Below are 19,468 nucleotides of genomic sequence, written 5' to 3' on the forward strand. Positions count from 1 at the left end.
CAGGGTAATGCTGGCCTTGTAAAATGAGTTTGCAAATGGTCCTCTCTCTTCAATTTTTGGACAAGTTTCAGAAGGATTGGTATTATTTCTTTCTGAAACATTTGGTAGAATTCACCACTTAAAACCATCTATTGGGAAGATTTGATTACTGATTTTTTTTCCTTACTCCATTGGTCTGTTTATATTTTCTATTTCTTCATGAATCTGTCTTGGTAAATTGTATGTATCTTATGGATAGTGGAAATTATCCATTTCTGCTAGGTTATCCAATTTGTTGGCATATAACTGTTCATAATAATCTCTTATGATCCTGTGTATTAGTTGTCATGTCTTCTCTTTCATTTCTGATCGAGTCCTTCTTCCTTATTCTAGCTAAAGGTTTGTCATTTTTGTCTATCATCAAAAACTAGGTTCTTAATCTTGATCTTTTCTATTTTTTTGGTCTCTTTTTTTTCCTTTGGTTTTTCTTACTTCTACTTTGATCTTATTTCCTTTCTTTGTGTGCTTTGGGCTGGTCCATTCTTTTTCTAATTCTTGAGGTGTGAGATTATTTGAGGCCTTTCTTTTTTCTTAATGAAGGCATTTACCATTATAAATGTCCTTAGAACTGCTTTTGTCTCATAGGTTTCGATATGTTTTGTTCACAGTTTTATTTGTTTCAAGATATTTTTTGCTTTGTGTTGTGATTTTTTTAAGACATACTAGGATGACACTGCTTCTTTCCCTGGTGAGTGAATAAAGCTAAAGATTGTAGGCATTAACTCACACATGTGTCTACATCTATAGTCATTTTATCTTGATTGTAATGTGTGTATGTATTTATGTGTGTGTATTTTTTTTTAAATCACAGGTCAGTGTTGATACCTCCAACTAGTCTAGAACCATGGTGTTGATTCTAGCTTTTTTCTTTTATTTATAAACTTTTTTCTCCAATGGTGATAAACATGGCTCTCATTATCTACAGTATATTTACCCCAGTATATGTAGTTTCAGAATTCTTATCCCATACCCAGGTGAGAAACAAATTCTCCAACTATGTATAGGTTTTTTTTTGCAGGATTGGGGGGGGCCTCCCTGGTGGCTCAGAGGTTAAAGAGTCTGCTTGCAATGCGGGAGACCTGGGTTCGATCCCTGGGTTGGGAAGATCCTTTGGAGAAGGAAATGGCAACCCACTCCAGTATTCTTGCCTGGAGAATCCCATGGACAGAGGAGCCTGGTGGGCTACAGTCCACGGGGTCGCAAAGAGTTGGACACGACTGAGCAAGCGACTTAATGACGACTTAACGAGGTTTTTAATGTGTAGTATTCAGTCCAGACATTGTTGCTGTTTCCCAGGTTAGTTATTTTCTTCCCTGTTTGCTTTAGCATGATGATATGATTCATTAATAATACTGTTAGATTCATTTCTTACATCCTATATTCCATCTTGCCCCAATAACTTGGTTAGTTTTTAAAAAATTTACATACTATCAAATTCACTTTTTGTGGTTAAAAGGTTAGTTCTGTCAGTTTTGATTAATCCACATCACAGTTCCGTATGAAGCATTTCTCTTAGTCCAAGTTTTGCCTTTCCAGAGTGTCACGTAAATGAAATCGTAAAATACAGAATAGCCTTTTAGGTTTGGCATCTTTTACAAAGTGTATTTAAGATTTGTCCATCTTTTTTTGTCAATCAGTAGTTTTTTACTTTTTAATTACTTTTTTACTTTTTACAAGCATAAAGCAGTAAAAAGTTAAAAAAAAAAACAACCCACAGTTTATCTATGTACATTGACTCCTTAAAGGATATTTGGGTTGTTTCCAGTTTTAGCTGATTATAGTTAGAGCTGCTAAAAAAATAAGAATATATTTATATATATATATATGTATATATAGTTAGAGCTGCTGAGTCATGTGGTATGTGTGTGTATTTAACTTCACAAGAACTGTTTAGAACTAAACTATGCTAAGCTGATTTCGAGAGTGGCTGTACCTTTGTATTCCCACTAGCAATGTACAAATGTTTCAGTTACTCTCCATCCCCACCAACTTGTGGTACTGTCCGTATTTGTTAGCAATTATAATAGATGCTTTCCTTTATGTGTTTCACCCTGAGCTCCCCTTTTCAGGTCCTCGGAACAGAAAGCAGGGCTTAACTTAGCCCTTTCTTTCGTGTGTTTTTTGTGTGCTTCCTGTGACTGTGTCAGTGCCAAGCGGTTCAGTACAGAGAAAAAGATCACAGATTTTCCTTACCCTCTTGAGGCCACACCTCCTCTAGTGGAAGAGGAGGGTTTCCCTCTGTCAGAGTTTTAAACTCCTTGTTACTGCTGGTGTTGCTGCCACCATGTAATCACTTGAGTGCTTGAGATTACTAGAAAGAAAAGAAAAGGGGATTTTCACACTATTTCCAGTTCCACTTCTCATGCCTGAATAGAAGGCTTCTTCTTGGAGGTCTTTCTGTCTGTACTAATGTCCACTTCTAAGTGTCAGACTCTGGTACTTCAGATGTACCAGTAAATCAAATTGCCAGCTCCTGTTATTTCTCAAAAGTCTTCTAATAACTGCTCCATGTAGTCTGTCTCAGTTTTATAGCTTCACTTAGTAGAAGAGACAGAATGGGTTATGATTGATTATCCAAAACTGGAACTGACGATCATTTTTTGTTCTCAGTAGCAGCATATGCAAATTCCATTGCCGACACTTGGTATTTCCAGTTATTTTTTATTTTGGCCATTCTAAATGTGGATGTGAAATGATACATTATTGTGGTTTTAGTTTGTTTTTCCCTGATGACACATGATGTTGAGTATTGTTTCTGTGCTTCTTGGCCATTTTTATATCTTTATGAAGTGTCTGTTCACTCTTATCCATTGGATTATATCATGATTTTAAGAATTTTTCATATATTCAAGATAATAGATCCTCTGTGTATTACAAATATTTTCTCACAGAATGAGGTTTGATTTTCATTTTCTTCCTGGTGGCTTCATGAAGAAAAAGTTTTAAGTTTATGAAATCAAGTTTGTTAATTTTTCTTTTTCTATACTGCATAAGTTGCAAGTGTACAATATAGTGATTCACCATTTTAAAGGTTATACTTCATTTATTATAGTTATTATAAAATATTAACCATATTCCTTGTGTTGTACGTTATATCCTTGTAGCTTATTTTATGCATAATAGTTTGTACCACTTTACCCTCTACTCCTATATTGCCCTTCCCCTCCCCACTGGTAACTACTAGACTGTTTTCTGTATCTGTTAGTCTGTTTCTTTTTTGTTATAATCTCTAGTTTGTTGTATTTTTTAGATTCTGCATATAATTGATATCATATGACATTTTATCTCTGTCTCTTATTTCACTTAATATCGTAGCCTCCAGTCCATCCAAGTTGTTGAAAGTGCCAAAATTTCGTTCTTTTTTTATGGCTGAGTATTTTATTGTATATATAAATGTATATACAGTATCCTCTTTATCCATTCATCTGTTGATGGACAGCCATTTTCTCTTGTATGGTTGGTACTTTTTTGTGTCTTGTCTAAGAATGATGCCTACACCAGTGTTGTGAAATTTTCTCCTATATTTTCTTCTGGAAATGAAAATAGTTCTAGCTTTATTTTTTTATGTCTTTCATCTGTATCAAATTAATTTCTGTATGTACTGTAGTTTACATAATTCAGGACCATTTTCTTTTACTGGATATTCCAGCACCATCATTGAAATAATTATTTATTTCCTTATTGAAGTAGTTGGCACCTCTGTCAAAAATCAATTGACCTTTTATATGGGGGTTTATTTTTAAGTTTTTACTCTGTTCCTTTGAACTATTTATCTGTCTTTGCAGCCATACCATGATGTTTTTGTTATTGTAGCTTTATATTGTCTTGAAATCAGATTATGTCCTCTAAGCTTATTTTACTTTCAACATTATTTTTTTCTATTTTAGATTCTGTGCAGTTCCATATAAATTTTAGAATAGTCTTCTCAGTTTCTTCTGAAATCCTCCTGGGATTTTGTTCAATGTTGCATTGAATCTATAGTCATTTTGAGAATGATTGACATCTTAGTAATACTGGAGTCCCCTCCAAGCATGAACATGTTCTCCCCTTCCTCCCTCCTTGCCACTGGCTTGATATCTCTCAGTAAGATGTAATTTTTATTGCATAGGCTTTCACATTTTTCATTAAGTTTATTCCTCAGCATGTTATGTTTTATGATAATTTTGTATATGGTATTTTAGATTTTGTATTTTCTAGTTATTGGTTGCTTGTATATACAAATGCTGTTAATCCAATTTGTTGGTGCCAACCAGTTAATTTTAATTTTAATTTCTTACTAATTGGGTCAAAGCCTTTTTACTTAGAGATAATTTAGGCTGAGCTTTCCAAATTTGGTGGCATATTGAGTGCAGTACTTTAACAATATCGTCTTTCCGGATTTGAAATAGCTTACCTGGAATTCTGTCACCTCCACTAACTTTGTTCATAGAAATACTTCCTAAGGCCCAGTTGACTTCAAACTGCAGGATGTCTGGCTCTAGGTGAATGACCACACCATCATGGTTATCCAGGTCATTAAGACCTTTTTTTTACAGTTCTGTATATTCTTGCCACCTCTTCTTAATATCTTTCACTTCTGTTAGGTCCATACTGTTTCTGTCCTTTATTGTGCCCATCTTTGCATAAAATGTTCCTTTGGTATCTCTAATTTTCTTGAAGGAGGTCTCTAGTCTTTCTCATCCTGTTTTTTCCCTCTATTTCTTTGCATTGTTCACTGAAGAAGACTTTCTTATCTCTCCTTGCTATTCTTTGAAACTCTGCATTCAGATGGGTATATCTTTCCCTTTCTCCTTTGCTCCTCTTCTTTTCTCAGCTATTTGTAAGGCCTCCTCAGACAACCATTTTGCCTTATTGCGTTTTCTTGGAGATGGTTTTGGTCGCCACCTACGTGCAATGTTACGAACCCCCATTATAGTTCTTCAGGCATTCTGTCCATCAGATCTAATCCCTTGAATCTGTTTGTAACTTCCACTGTGGGAAGGAAAGGGAAGGGATCCCTGTACATAAGGGATTTGATTTAGATTATACGTAAATGGCCTAATGGTTTTCCCTACTTCTGTTTAAGGCCGAATTTTGCCAAAGGAGCTCATGATCTGAGCCACAGTCATCTCCTGGTCTTGGATTTGTCACTTGAAATTTCTTTCTCTCAAGCATTAGTTATTTAGCTTCCTATCTTATGTAGGTTCAAAAACTGGCGAATTTGAACTGGCTTGTTCAAAAACAAGCCCCTTTATCTAGTGGGATTTCTGTTTCATTAGTTCTTTGACTGTGCAGGAAATTTCACTCAGCTTTCTTGACTCAGTCCCCCATCAGGTTGACTTTGTTTTCTGCTAGATTTCACTCCATTGTGCCAGCAAATGAGTTCACCAAAAGCTCTGGTAATTTCTCTTTCCAGAAGAGTATGTCTTCCTACACCAAATACCCCTGCCTTAGATCTCTAAATGTCCCTTTCTAGCATATTAGTTGATATTGTTTCTTGATTGCTTCTGTAGCTCTGTGATATTTTTAAACTATAATGTTTATATAATTTATTCAATTTTGTTTACTTGTTGCAACAGGAGTGATTTTCTGTGGCCACCTAGTGCAGACGTATTATAGAGATATGGATTTGGTCCCAGACCATTACAATAAAGTGAATATGTTAGTAAAGCAAGTCACGTGGATTTTTTCATTTCCCAGTGCATGTAAAAGTTTTGTTTACACTATACTGTCGTCTAAGTGTGCAGCAGCATTATGTATAAACGATGTACATATGTTAATTACAAGCAGACCTTAAAAATGCTAACCATCATCTGAACCTTCAGAAAGGTGTAATCTTTTTGCAATAGTGACATCAGAGATCACTGATCATGGATCATGTAGCAAGTATAATAATGAAAATGTCTGAAATATTGTGAGAATTACCAAATTGTGACATAGAGCCAGAAAGTAAGCAAATGTTGTTGGCAAAATGGCACCAATAGACTTACCTGACACAAGGTTGCCACAGTTTTTCCTATTGTTAACCTCTTTACCATAGTATATTTTTAAAAATTAAAAAGCCAACATTTTTATATTACTATTAACTATATATTACTATTACTACTAACTAAAATTCAATTTGTTTAAAAAAATGCAATATCTGCAAAGCACAATAAAGTTAAGTGCAATAGAATGAGGTGTACCTGTATATCATAACTGGAAGTGGAAATCCTATTCAGACCACCTTTAATTTCTCTCTGTGATGTATCAATAGTTTTCTGTTTAGTGTTCTTATATCTTTTTTATACTTAGGTATTTGATGTTTTGATGATAATGTATATTGCATTTCTTTTGATTTTTAATTGTATAACTGTTCAGATACCAAAGAATATAGGGGAATTCTTAAAAGTTTGTTCTCTTATCTGGTAACTCTTCTGAAAAGTTAACATATTTTATAAGTTATCTATAGATTGTTTTAGATTTTCTGTATCCCTAATTATATCAAATATGAAAAGTGACAGTTTTATTTCTTCCTTTCTTATCCTTATATGTCTGATTTCTTTTTCCTGCCTTACTGCTAATGCCATTTAAGACTTTTACTAACATACTGAATAGAGAAGGTAAGAGTTAGCATCCTTATTTTGTTCCTACGGTGGACATTCTTCACATTTCACTATAAATAGGATCATGGCTCTAAAGTTTTTTGTAGTTTCCGTTTGCTACAAGTTTTTAATCATACGTAATTATTGAATTTCATCATGTTTTATCTGACTATATTGATACGATCATGCAAATTTTCTTCTTTTGATGTGGTAAATTATATTGGTTGATATTTGAATGTTAACTTACCTTGCACTTCTGGAGTAAACCAGCTTGGTAGGAATTCATTCACATGCACACAGACATTCACTCACTCACTGTACATTTGGTTGTCTAACATTTTAGGATTTTTGCTTCTATATACATAAGGGAGATGTCCTTTTAATTACTGACTAGTAGACAAAGGATAGGGATTTAAAAGCTCCTCTGGTTTTGTGATACAGCTGTTACATCAATATGATACAATACAGTATTACTCCTTTTTTCTTTTTCTGACTGTGCTGGGTCTTTGTTTCTGTGTGGGGCCTTTCTCATTCGGTGCTTGGGCTTGTCATTGTGGTGACTTCTTCTGTGGGCTCTGGAGTACAGGCTCAATAGCTGTGGCATGGGCCCAGTCACCCCACTCTTTGCAGAATCCTCCCAGTTCAAGGATTGAGCACATGTCCCCTGAAGTGGCAGGAGGATTCTTAACCACTGGCCCACCAGGGAAATCCAACATTACTACATTTTAAAAAAATAAATATTTTTTATTTTCAAATAATTTAAAATCTGAAGAAAAGATACAAACATAACACAGTTAACTCCTCTCCCAGTTTTTCCTACTGTTAGTTAACCTCTTTACCATAGTATATTTTTAAAAATTAAGAAGCCAACATTTATATATTACTATTAACTAAACTTCAGACTCTCTAGATCTCACTAGTGTTCCCATTGGCGACCTTTCCCTGTCCCCGATATACTGGACCCTATCCAGTGTATCTCACTGTATTTAGTTAGTTGTCAGGTCTCCTTGGTCCTCTCTGGTCTATGACAGTTCCTCATCCCTTCCATGTTTTTCATGATTTTGACAGTCTTGGGGAATATTGGTCTGGCATTTTGTGGAGTTTTTCTCAATCTGAGTTTGGCTGATGTTTTTCTCATGATTAGACTGGAGTTCTGGGATTTGGCAAAGAATACCATAGGTGAATGCTCGCCACATCGTAACAGAGAATATGTAATGTCCACATGGTATCACTGGTGATGCGAACCATCATCACTTGGATAACATGGTGTTTGCCAGGTTTCTCCACTGTGAAGTTACTTTTTCTGCTGTTTTTGCTCTCTTCTTTGGAACTCAGTGAACTCAGGACTGAACTTAAGAAGATTAAGCTTCACCTCCTTGCGGAGGAGCCTAATGGCAAGAGGGGCTTACCTACATATGGGGGTTTTCTATTAGCATGATTTGTCTTCTCCCTCCTATTATTTAGTTGTTTATACAGTCATTTATTTACTCCATTATGTCTTAATATGTATTCTTTATAATCTTTATACATAATTGCAACCTTAAAAACCTCTAGTTCCCCCACTGACATATAAATTTTTTGAGGAAAGGTTTTATTTCTTGTTTTTTTGTACACTCTATGTGTTTAGCATACTCCCCTAATTTATAGTGTACTTCCAGTAATTTTATTTTTGAATGGATATATTTCCACTTCAACTGAAAAGGACCTTGTCCTTATTAAATAGCACTGTGAATTGAAAATAAAAGTCAGTTTTAAAATAAATGTGATCACATTGTAATAAGTATCTAAAAAAGCAAAGTGTACTCCAGAAATAACTTCACCATTGAAGTCTGATATGTCTCCACAAAATATTGAAGTGATGTTTGGAAAGAAATAACAATTTGTGATAAGCCAAGAATATGACCTGCTGTGCCCTTTCTCTTTTTTTTCAGATCACCAGAGGAGATTAAGACCCTGTTTTCTCCCTCCTCTGGAAAATTATCATCTGACGCAGTCACTCAGATAACAACAGAAAGTCCAGGTAAAGCCACGTTTTCATCTGAAATTTTTGTTAATGCTGAAGATCATGGACGTGAAATTCCAGAGCTCAACACACAGAAGTTGGGTAATGTTCCTGTCAAGTTTGCTTCATCATCTTCAGTTCAACAGATTACTGTTCCTCATGGTACAGATGGTAAGAGAATTGCATTTTAGGTCATATTACAAACTTTCGTCTGTAATTAAGAAATTTCTTGATTGAGTCCTTTTAGTTAAAAAACCTGATTTTAATTTTAATCATTAGGCTGTACGTGATTATATCATTTGTTTTTCATAGCTATAAGGAGAATATTGTTTATTATGTTTTTATTTCTATTCCATTGGAGTTAGCAACCTATGTGAAGCACATGCTACTTGTGGTTGACATATTTTCATCTCATAATACTTGTCATAAGCCTGCAAGTAGTTCATGAAAGCTGAAATAACTGTAGAGGTTCAGTTTAAGAGAGGCGGGCAAATGATTTGGCTTTTTTTTCCTAAACTATCATTTCGTATATGTTAAACAGATTTTGCAAACACAATACCAGTCTATTTCTTGCTCGTGAAACATTGACCAGGGACCCAGGTTGGCTATGACCCTGCTGTCTTTAAAACATGGAACGGTGGATTCACCATCATAGTCAACTGCAAGGAAGGAAGACGTGGAGGTGCACATGTGGGAGGCTCTTACGTGCCGGTCCTAGAGGTGGCCCAGATCACTTTCCACTGACTAGGGTCAGTTAAATTGTGCTTTCCAGGATGAAGAAGAAATGAGATTTGGTGAACAGCTAGCAGTCTCTACCATAGGGTCTACATTTAGGGTGTTTGTATGCTATCTTGACAGTAATATTTTTATAGTGCTTATACTATGGAACATTCAAAATTATAGCAAGCTGTTTTCTTTTTCAGACCAGTAACTGGAAAATTAATTTCCTATTCTTCCTCTAAATAAAAGTGGAAGCTTTACATTACTAATTTTAAACTATCCAGTAACTTGTACAAATCTATTCAAAATAAATTTTAAGTTTTCCTACTTGTGCAAAAAGTTTATGGGTCTGTAGATAAAGATGGGATATGCTTTAAATGTATAAAGAAAATTGCTTTGTTCTGAATTTAAATTGCACTGAATTTAATTTGAATAAATACGTTTATATGTTGAGATAGTTAATATTTTTCATATATTTTTATTGTAATATAAAAATATACCCCAAAAATGTATAGTCTAATAAATCTTTAATGTATCAGTTACCTATTGCCACCATTATACCACGTAAGAACCTCGAAAATCTCAGAGGTTTGTAGCAGACATTGCTTTTCTCATTCATGGGCTTACTAGTCAGTTGAAGTTTGGCATCAGGTTGCAAAAATGCTTTGGGTCTGTTCTACCTGCCTTGTTCTGAAAGCCAGGCTACTCTTGGCTGTGTTCTCATGTTGGTGGCAGAAGCACAAGAGAGGATATCCAACTATGAAATTGTATTTTATACCTCTTCTGACATCAAATGGATCAGTCTATATAGAGGCTACAGTTTATGTAGTTTTACCTTTACATACAGGTACTTGGGAGAAAAGACTACTTTAAAAGGTAAATATTGTTTGGTTTACCAATAAAAGATTAAATCTGTGAATTTAAAAGTAAAATTTTCAAAAATATTTTAAAATATACAGAATAATAAGTTAAATTTATGATTGGGTGTCCACTGCTCTGAATTAAATTAAGGGTAATATGCTGTATGTCTACATTTAATTCCATTTTCAAGTTTTTTGAAGAAGTAAATTTTACAGTTGAACTTTATTCTTTACCATTCTCCAGTCCTTTTTTTCTCTTCCAGGAACAATTTTGATTTGCTGTACAGTGGCTTCTTCCCCCATAGAAAGGCAGTTCACACTTTAAGACTTGTACATCCATACATATAAACTTGTTGACAATTCAAAAACTCACCTATCTCTCTCAGAATTCTCCATCTTCACATGATAGCCATTCTTGCTCTAGGTCCACTGTAATTCTGCCCAAATGTTATTGTCCATTTTCTGCGAACTTTGAACTAAATTTACATACACTGACAGAAGAAGAAAACTAATAAATCAATATTCTAACAATGATGACTGCAGCGTGTCCAAATAGAAGTGAAAGCTACAGCCCATTTTTTCTATTATTTAAATTCTTCCATCCTCTATACATCTCTTTTTTTTCCCCTTGAATTCAGCCAGGTTCTCATTAGCTGGGTTTTTGCTTGTTGCAGTGGTACAAGTATTCTTAAGTAGGCTAAAACTTTACTAGCCCTGTACATATAAGTTTAAAATAATTTTTTGTTAATTTCTATGATCAAGCTTGGTAAAGTGGTCCCCTTGTTATTAGCCAGACTCCTATTGACTGTCTTTTTTTTAAGGTAACCTTATTTCTCCTTGATAGTTAAGGTCAGTCATAGTTTAGTCAACATTGTCACTCCCTATTGCCTGCTTATGTCACTATTTCAGTGACATAAAGAATGTAAAATGACTAGATGGCTCCTGTCTCTTGATAGAATTGCCCCTCCCTTATTTCTAATATCTGCCATCTAACAAAGCACAGTCACAGAGATGGAAAGGAAAGATTTTAAAGGCTTCTACCTTTTTTCCTGAATGCATGCATTCTGTCTGTGGGATAGAAGTGTCAGAACCATGTATGGTTCTGAGCATGTGCCATGTTCTGTAAGCTAGTGTTCCAGCCTCAGAAAGCAATACCCACCAGCTTGTGCCGCAGTGGTTTCAGTGAACTGTTCACTCACTTTTTTCTTCTTTTTTTGTGAGTTTACCATAGTTGTGGGTGATCAGACTTGTGATGAGAACAATGAATTCCTTTAGGCATCAGCCTCTTGTCTCATTCCTTCACTCTGAAGTTAGTTCCTTGTTTGAAAGCAGGGTACTAGTAATATGGATTTCATATCAAATCATCAGAATGATGGAGTGGTAATTCCAAGTAATATAAAAGTTATTGTGTCCAGAGTGAGGGAGTTCTCATTCCTGGGGCTATCAGACTATCTCGAATATCACTTCTTGGCCTTTTGGCTAAGATCAAGTGATTTTTATAAACTAGACATGTGTAACTAGGAGTCCATCTAGAGGTGATGACAGGATACAAGGGAAAATCATGGTCTGTAAGGATAAACTGAAGAAGCTGGTCTGTTTGATCAGAGCTCATAGCTGTCTACAAAATTCTGTTCAGATATGTGATTGGTTGAGTTCAGTTCAATTCAGTCGCTCAGTCGTGTCTGACTCTTTGCGACCCCATGAATTGCAGCACGCCAGGCCTCCCTGTCCATCACCAACTCCCGGAGTTCACTCAGACTCAGTCCATCGAGTCAGTGATGCCATCCAGCCATCTCATCCTCGGTCGTCCCCTTCTCCTGCCTCCAATCCCTCCCAGCATCAGAGTCTTTTCCAATGAGTCAACTCTTCCCATGAGGTGGCCAAAGTACTGGAGTTTCAGCTTTAGCATCATTCCTTCCAAAGAAATCCCAGGGCTGATCTCCTTCAGAATGGACTGGTTGGATCTCCTTGCAGTCCAAGGGACTCTCAAGAGTCTTCTCCAACACCACAGTTCAAAAGCATCAATTCTTCGGCGCTCAGCCTTCTTCACAGTCCAACTCTCACGTCCATACATGACTACTGGAAAAACCATAGCCTTGACTAGACGGACCTTAGTCAGCAAAGTAATGTCTCTGCTTTTGAATATGCTATCTAGGTTGGTCATAACTTTCCTTCCAAGGAGTAAGCGTCTTTTAATTTCATGGCTGTAATCACCATCTGCAGTGATTTTGGAGCCCCAAAAAATAGTCTGTCACTGTTTCCACTGTTTCCCCATCTATTTGCCATGAAGTGATGGGACCAGAGGCCATGATCTTCGTTTTCTGAATGTTGAGCTTTAAGCCAACTTTTTCACTCTCCTCTTTCACTTTCATCAAGATGTGATACAATCCCATAATATATTCAGAAGTAACCTGAACAAGAATTTTGTACAACCTTTGTGTAGGGATGGGGCTTCCCTGATAGTTCAACTGGTAAACAATCCACCTGCAATGCAGGAGACCCCGGGTTGATTCCTGGGTCAGGAATATCCGCTGGAGAAGGGATTGGCTACCCACTCCAGTATTCTTGGGCTTCCCTTGTGGGTCAGTTGGTAAAGAATCCGCCTGCAATGCTGGGGACCTGGGTTTGATCCCTGGGTTGGGAAGATCACCTGGAGAAGGAGAAGGCTACCCACTCCAGGATTCTGGCCTGGAGAATTCCATGGATTCTATTTCACGGACTGTTCTGTATAGTCCATGGAGTCGCAAAGAGTCGGACATGACTGAGCGACTTTCACTTTCACGTTCACTTTCACTGTGTAGGGATAGAAAAGAAAGGACCAGTAGATTAAAAGAAGGGATGAAATACTTCTGAATAGTAAAACTGAATATTGTAAAGATGTCATTTATTCCCAAATGAATTTATACTCTTAACATACTGCTGCTGCTGCTGCTGATGCTAAGTCGCTTCAGTCGTGTCTGACTCTGTGCGACCCCATAGATGGCAGCCCACCAGGCTCTGCCGTCCCTGGGATTCTCCAGGCAAGAATACTGGAGTGGGTTCCCTTCTACTCAAATTCTAGCAAAATTGTTGTTTTGTACTTGTTTAATTGATCTTAAATTTTATCATGGAGAATAACAAAGAAAATTCTGAAAAAGAAGAGTAAGAGGATAAATTTTAGCAGTAGCTGATGGAGTGTTTTAATGAGATAACCTAGAAGTTGCACACATTATTCTCACACTTGACTTATGCGCCCAGACTTAGTCATATGTCCATACATGGCTGCAGGGAAGATTGGGAAATATAATGTACAGATGGACAGTATGTACCCAGCCTAACATTAAGATCCTGTTACAGAGGGGACTTCCCAGGTGTGGCAGTGGTAAAGAATCTGCCTACAGTGCAGGCGATGGTGGGGGGAGTGGAGGGTGTGGGTTCAGTCCCTGGATCAGGAAGATCCTGGGGGATGGAAGTGGCAACCCACTCCAGTATGCTTGCCTGGACAATCCCATGGACATAGGAGCTTGATGAGCTACAAAGTATTGGGTGTGACTGACCACACATGCACGCTGTTACAGAGGACTTCCATGGTGGTCCAGTGGTGGAGAGTTTACCTGCTAATACAGGGGACATGAGCCTCTTGATGAAAGTGAAAGAGGAGAGTGAAAAAGTTGGCTTAAAGCTCAACATTCAGAAAACTAAGATCATGGCATCTGATCCCATCACTTCATGGCAAATAGACAGAGGCTGACTATTTTTCTGGGCTCCAAAATCACAGCAGATGGTGACTGCAGCCATGAAATTAAAAGACACTCCTTGGAAGGAAAATTATGGCCAACCTAGACAGCATATTAAAAAGCAGAGACATTCCTTTGTCAACAAGGGTCCGTCTAGTCAAGGCTACGGTTTTTCCAGTGGTCATGTATGGATGTGAGAGTTGGACTATAAATATAGCTGAGCACCAAAGAATTGATGCTTTTGAATTGTGGTGTTGGAGAAGACTCTTGAGAGTCCCTTGGACTGCAAGGAGATCCAACCAGTCCATCCTAAAGGAGATCAGTCCTGGGTGTTCACTGGAAGGACTGATGTTGAAGCTGAAACTCCAGTACTTTGGCCACCTCATGCGAAGAGTTGACTCATTGGAAAAGACTCTGATGCTGGGAGGGATTGGGGGCAGGAAGAGAAGGGGACGACAGAGGATGAGATGGCTGGATGGCATCACCGACTCGATGGACATGGGTTTGGGTGAACTCCAGGAGTTGGTGATGGACAGGGAGGCCTGGAGTGCTGTGGTTTATGGTGTCGCAAAGAGTCTGGCATGACTGAATGACTGAACTGAACTGAACTGAACAGGGACATGGGTCTGATCCCCAGTCTGGGAAGATCCCACACGTCTCGGGGCATCTAAGCCCATGAGCCGCAACTACTGAGTCCAGGTGCCTAGAGCCCATGCACCTCGACAAAAATGTAGCCTCCACTCACTGCAGCTAGAGAAGGCCTGTGAGTAGCAACAAAGACCCGGCACAGCCATTAATTAACTGATTAATTTTTTAAAAAGATGCTGTTATAAAATGAATGTTTCTACCACATCATGAAAGAAAAGTATACAGAAAAAGACTTCATCCTCTATAATAATCAAATTATTATACTGTCACAGACATTTTAGAAAGAATTTTAGAAGTTTATAATAAAACAACTTTATAAATGACATAATTTTTAACTCTGAAATCAGAAAATCTATGTGATACGGGACAGCAGGGGAGAATAGGTATGCTATAAACAGGAAGTCTTTTTTCACAGAATTCTCAATTATTGAAAATTTAGTTTACCCCTAATTTTTAACATTAGGAGAAGGATTAAATATACTTAATTTGTAGTATAATGATTTTTTTAAAATGTGAAGCTGTGAAATAAAATGAAAATTGTATTAATGTAAAGTGGAAAAGCTGAAGTCTAAGTTATATGTACTGTACACAACTATGTAAACAAATACTGAGGAAAGACATGTAGGAAATACATTAAAGTGTTAATAATAGCTATCTTTGATAGTAGAACTTTGTCTCTTTTACTTTTGTGTATTGAGAATTTATACTTTTATAATAGAAAACTTTTAGTTTGAAAATCTGCCACGTATAATAGAATTAGATTTATTTCCTATGACTCTAGAGGCAGAACCTCCAAAGTTGAGTTGTAAGGGTTAAGAGTGACCAGGTTTGGGTTCAGTATAAGGTAAACTGTTTCTTAGAGAAATATATTTGAATAGATTGCTATATATTGGAATAGGTGCTAAAGCCACTCTGTTTAAACTGCATGCTGCTGCAGTTTCTCCAGTACTTACTATCTTCCTCAGCATTTTCTAATTTTTTATATCACTAATAATTTATTAAAATACTAGATGGTTTACTTATTTAGTGTGCTAATTGTTTACTGTTTATCTCCTTCTAGAATGCTAGTTCATGAATATATCCCAAGAATCTTGAAGGGTACTTAATATTTACTCAGTTAGTTAATAAATGTTTTCTTAATAATTATTCTGATCTTTATCTCCTTAGGCCAGCCTTTACTATTGCCGTATAAGCCTTCTGGTAGTACGAAGATGTACTATGTTCCACAATTAACACAGATCCCTTCATCTACGGATTCCAAATCAGACACCACCATTGAGAGCTCACACTCAGGTATGACATATGAAAGCTCATTGCTATTGAGTTTTTAAGTGAAATATGGAACTATTTTTGATCAGTCTCTGGTTCAGATAGGTGTCAGATATATTGTGTACACTCAAACATTTAATAAATATTTCAAGAAAATTGCGTGAACAGTTACACGTTTTGGTTAGTGGATTCCATCTAGGACAAAGGTTTCCAAGTTTTCTCTGTTCAACCGTGACCTTAGTTTTTGGTTGGGTGATCTTTTTCCCCATCATCATGTGGATATGAATCATCAGCAGCATAGAATTACAAGAAGTATTTTTTTCAAATACTAAGCTATTGTGTAATTAGCACATAAAAATACTGTTTTGAACTTGCAACTTAATAAGCAAAAATACTAGGGTTTTTTTTGGTTTTGTGTTTGAAAGAAAATATTTTACTGTGTTCATAAATACACATAATTACTTACTGATGAGATATGTGCAGCTATTGGGCACTGTAAACTTTCTCAAACCATGAGATGAAATGGGACGTAACCACTCTCGCTTACTATTTTTGTTACAGAAACAGTCAAAAACCCAACTCTGCAAAGAGACAACAGAGTTGAAAGGAATGTAGCAGTATCTCATGTTGAAACATTTAGGTGCTAGTTTTGTAGTGTACATGCTGTGTGTGCTGAGCCTTGTGACCCTATGGACTGTACCCCGCCAGGCTCCTCTGTCTGTGGGATTTGGTTGTTTGTAGTGTACACCAGATATTAAGTATCACTATTTCCCTAGGATTTAAAATATCCCACAGCACTTCTTTGAGATCACCACAAGAGAACTGTAGATTTAGAAAGTGAATAGCACCCCATGGAACAGCTCAATAAACATTTTCTGTGGAATATTATAAGACACAGATACTGAGTTGGTAGGATGTGGGGTTTTGATTGTTGGGATAACATATTAATTGGTCCACAGGAGATGATTTGATTCAGTTTAAATATGAATTGTTCATGATTGGTCAGTAGACATCTTTATGTGTGTAGAAATTAAAAAGAAAGTAGTTGTCCCTGGTGTTACACAGAGTCGATTTTAAGAAAACCAAACTAATAGTAACTGAGGTAAAACCCCTGTTACTGCTGTTTTTGACTTCCCAATGTGAATCCAGTGTTAGGATTGATTGTTAAGCCTATAACCAAGATCCGGAAAGAATTTTTCTCTACCTGCATGGCTATAAGACACTTAATGGCTACCAGAAATAAAATAAGCTCACTTAATTGATTGTAGGTAGGACATCTTTGGTCTCAGTCTCACTTTCAGCCCTCTAGCTCAGAAGACAGAAATGTACCAATAGAAATCTGATCATAAGTGTTCAGTATTTTTGAGGTCTCCTGTGTACTTCTGTTCATTTACATCCCTTACACTTCCCTCTGGAGACATTAACTTTGAGAAAAATGGGACAGTAGTGGGAAGAGAAAATGACTCAGGAGTGGTACATTGTATCATGAGAAATATTGTCCCTATCAATAAAGTACTGAATTCATCAGTTAGACAAGAGGAGATCTGTTAGCTATATACTTGAGGTTGTCATTCTTTCATGTTCTTCCATCTGTTCTGAGAGTGGATGGAATTAACAATAGAAAATAATATTTTCTTACACCAGTAGAGCTACTGGTGAAAGCCTTGAAATTGTTCTTATAGCTATTGTCTAAAGAGTATATTGTGTTTCCATAGATATATGGAAGATCCAACTAGAGTTTGGGGCCGAGGGCAAGTCATAAACCACTGCAGATATTTGGGCCGAAAAATTTCTCAATTGAGAATGAGTAAACTGTTGAACTCATAAAATCCTTTTAAAAACAAAAACACAAGGCAAAGGTAATCTCACAAAAAAAGAGATTTGCTGTTGCTGTTCAGTCGCTCAGTCGTGTTTGACTCTTTGTGACCCCATGGGACCCCGTAGACTGCTGCACACCATGCTTCCCTGTCCTTCACCATGTTCCAGAGCTTGCTGAAACTCGTGTCCGTTGCATCAGTGATGCCATCCAACCATCTTTCCCAGCATCAGGGTCTTTTCTAATGAGTCAGCTCTTCACATCAGGTGGCCAAAGTATTAGAGCTTCAGCTTCAGCATCAGTTCTTCTCATGAATATTCTGAGTTGATTACTTTAGGATTGACTGGTTTGATCTACTTGCAGTCCAGGAACTCTCAAGAGTCTTCTCCAATGCCATAGTTCAAAAGCATCAACCTTCTTTATGGTCCAACTCTCACATCCATACATGACCACTGGAAAAACCATAGCCTTGACTAGATGGACTTTGTTGGCAAAGGAATGTCTCTGTTTTTTAATATGCTGTCTAGGTTGGTCATAGCTTTTTTTCCGAGGGGTAAGTGTCTTTTAATTTCATGGCTGCAGTCACCTTCTGCAGTGATTTTGGAGCCCAAGAAAATAAAGTCTATCACTGTTTCCATTGTTTCCCCATCTGTTTGCCATAAAGTGATGGGAACGGATGCCATAATCTTAAGTTTTTTGAATGTTGAGTTTTAAGCTAGCTTTTCACTCTCCTCTTTCACTTTCATCAAAAGTCTCTTTAGTTCCTCTTCACTTTTTGCCGTTAGAGTGGTATCACTTTTGTATCTGAGATTATTGATATTTCTCCTGGCAATGTTGATTCCAGCTTGTGCTACATCCAGCCCAGCATTTCACATGATGTACTCTGCAGTGGTTAAATAAGTTAAATAAGCAGGGTGACAATATTCCCTGAAATGAAAGAAAGAGGTAGATAGAGAAATACACTCTTTGGGACTAGTGACACTGTAAAATAGTAACAAGGTTCCAGTTACATTTGAGAGTAAGTTCTGTGAAGATAGGTACCATGTCTGTTTTTAAAGACATTTATACCTCATATCAATATAAAGTATAGATGTTATTTTTATATTCATTTAGAAACATTTAAATAATGTATATACTACTAATACTTAACTGTCAATAAAAGCAAAAAGCCATGGGGAGAGAACAGGCTGGAATTTTTAAAAGAAGATGAGAAGTTATAGCCAAAAAATGGCAGAGAAAATTATAGCAGAAAAAAAAATGGCAGCATGAAAAATTTTTCCCTGTGATAAAAACAACAGAGTTTTAGCAAAACTTTATAAAAAACTTTTCCAAAACTCTGGAAATAAACCAAAGTCTGGTAGCCTTTGCAGTAAGCATTTATTGAAGAAAAATGTCTGAACCTTGATAAGAATAGTAAGCTTGTGGCATTTTAATTTACTCTGTTCTCATCCCCACACTCAGCTCGATGAGAATCTTGAAAAATATCAGCCTGTAGTTCCAGGACTAGAGGGAGTAGAACAGAGCTAGTCCTCTTTCAAGACTCCCCTCAGAAGGCTTGTCTTTATTTGACGTTACTCAGAGCTGTCCAGTGTGTATGAGCCTCCTTTAAAGGAAAAACTAAAGATGAGATGTCCACAGATATTTTGAAAACATTGACATACTTCTAGGACTCTAGAAGACTTACACATGTGCACAGCCTGAGTGCATGCTCAGGAAAGACCTGAGACTTTTAACCATTGCCTGCCCTTAAGGCTGTGGACAAGAAGAAAGGAAAGGCTAAGGCAGAAGTTTTAACTTCCTACCCTCAGTATTGAAGGCTCTGTGCACGTAATCCC

General features: G+C 36.8%; 1 protein-coding gene across 1 annotated transcript in view; it reads left to right on the forward strand.

Moving 5' to 3' along the window:
* ALMS1 (ALMS1 centrosome and basal body associated protein) overlaps positions 1-19,468 on the forward strand; it is a 189,251-nt gene that overhangs the window by 109,149 nt on the left and 60,634 nt on the right. The window contains exons 12-13 of the mRNA XM_068972319.1: positions 8,534-8,775; positions 15,716-15,841. Of these exons, the coding sequence (XP_068828420.1) occupies positions 8,534-8,775; positions 15,716-15,841 (368 nt within the window). The remainder of the gene's footprint in view (positions 1-8,533; positions 8,776-15,715; positions 15,842-19,468) is intronic.

The sequence above is a fragment of the Capricornis sumatraensis genome, chromosome 1 (genome assembly GCF_032405125.1).
Source record: "Capricornis sumatraensis isolate serow.1 chromosome 1, serow.2, whole genome shotgun sequence".
Classification (NCBI taxonomy): Eukaryota; Metazoa; Chordata; class Mammalia; order Artiodactyla; family Bovidae; genus Capricornis; species Capricornis sumatraensis.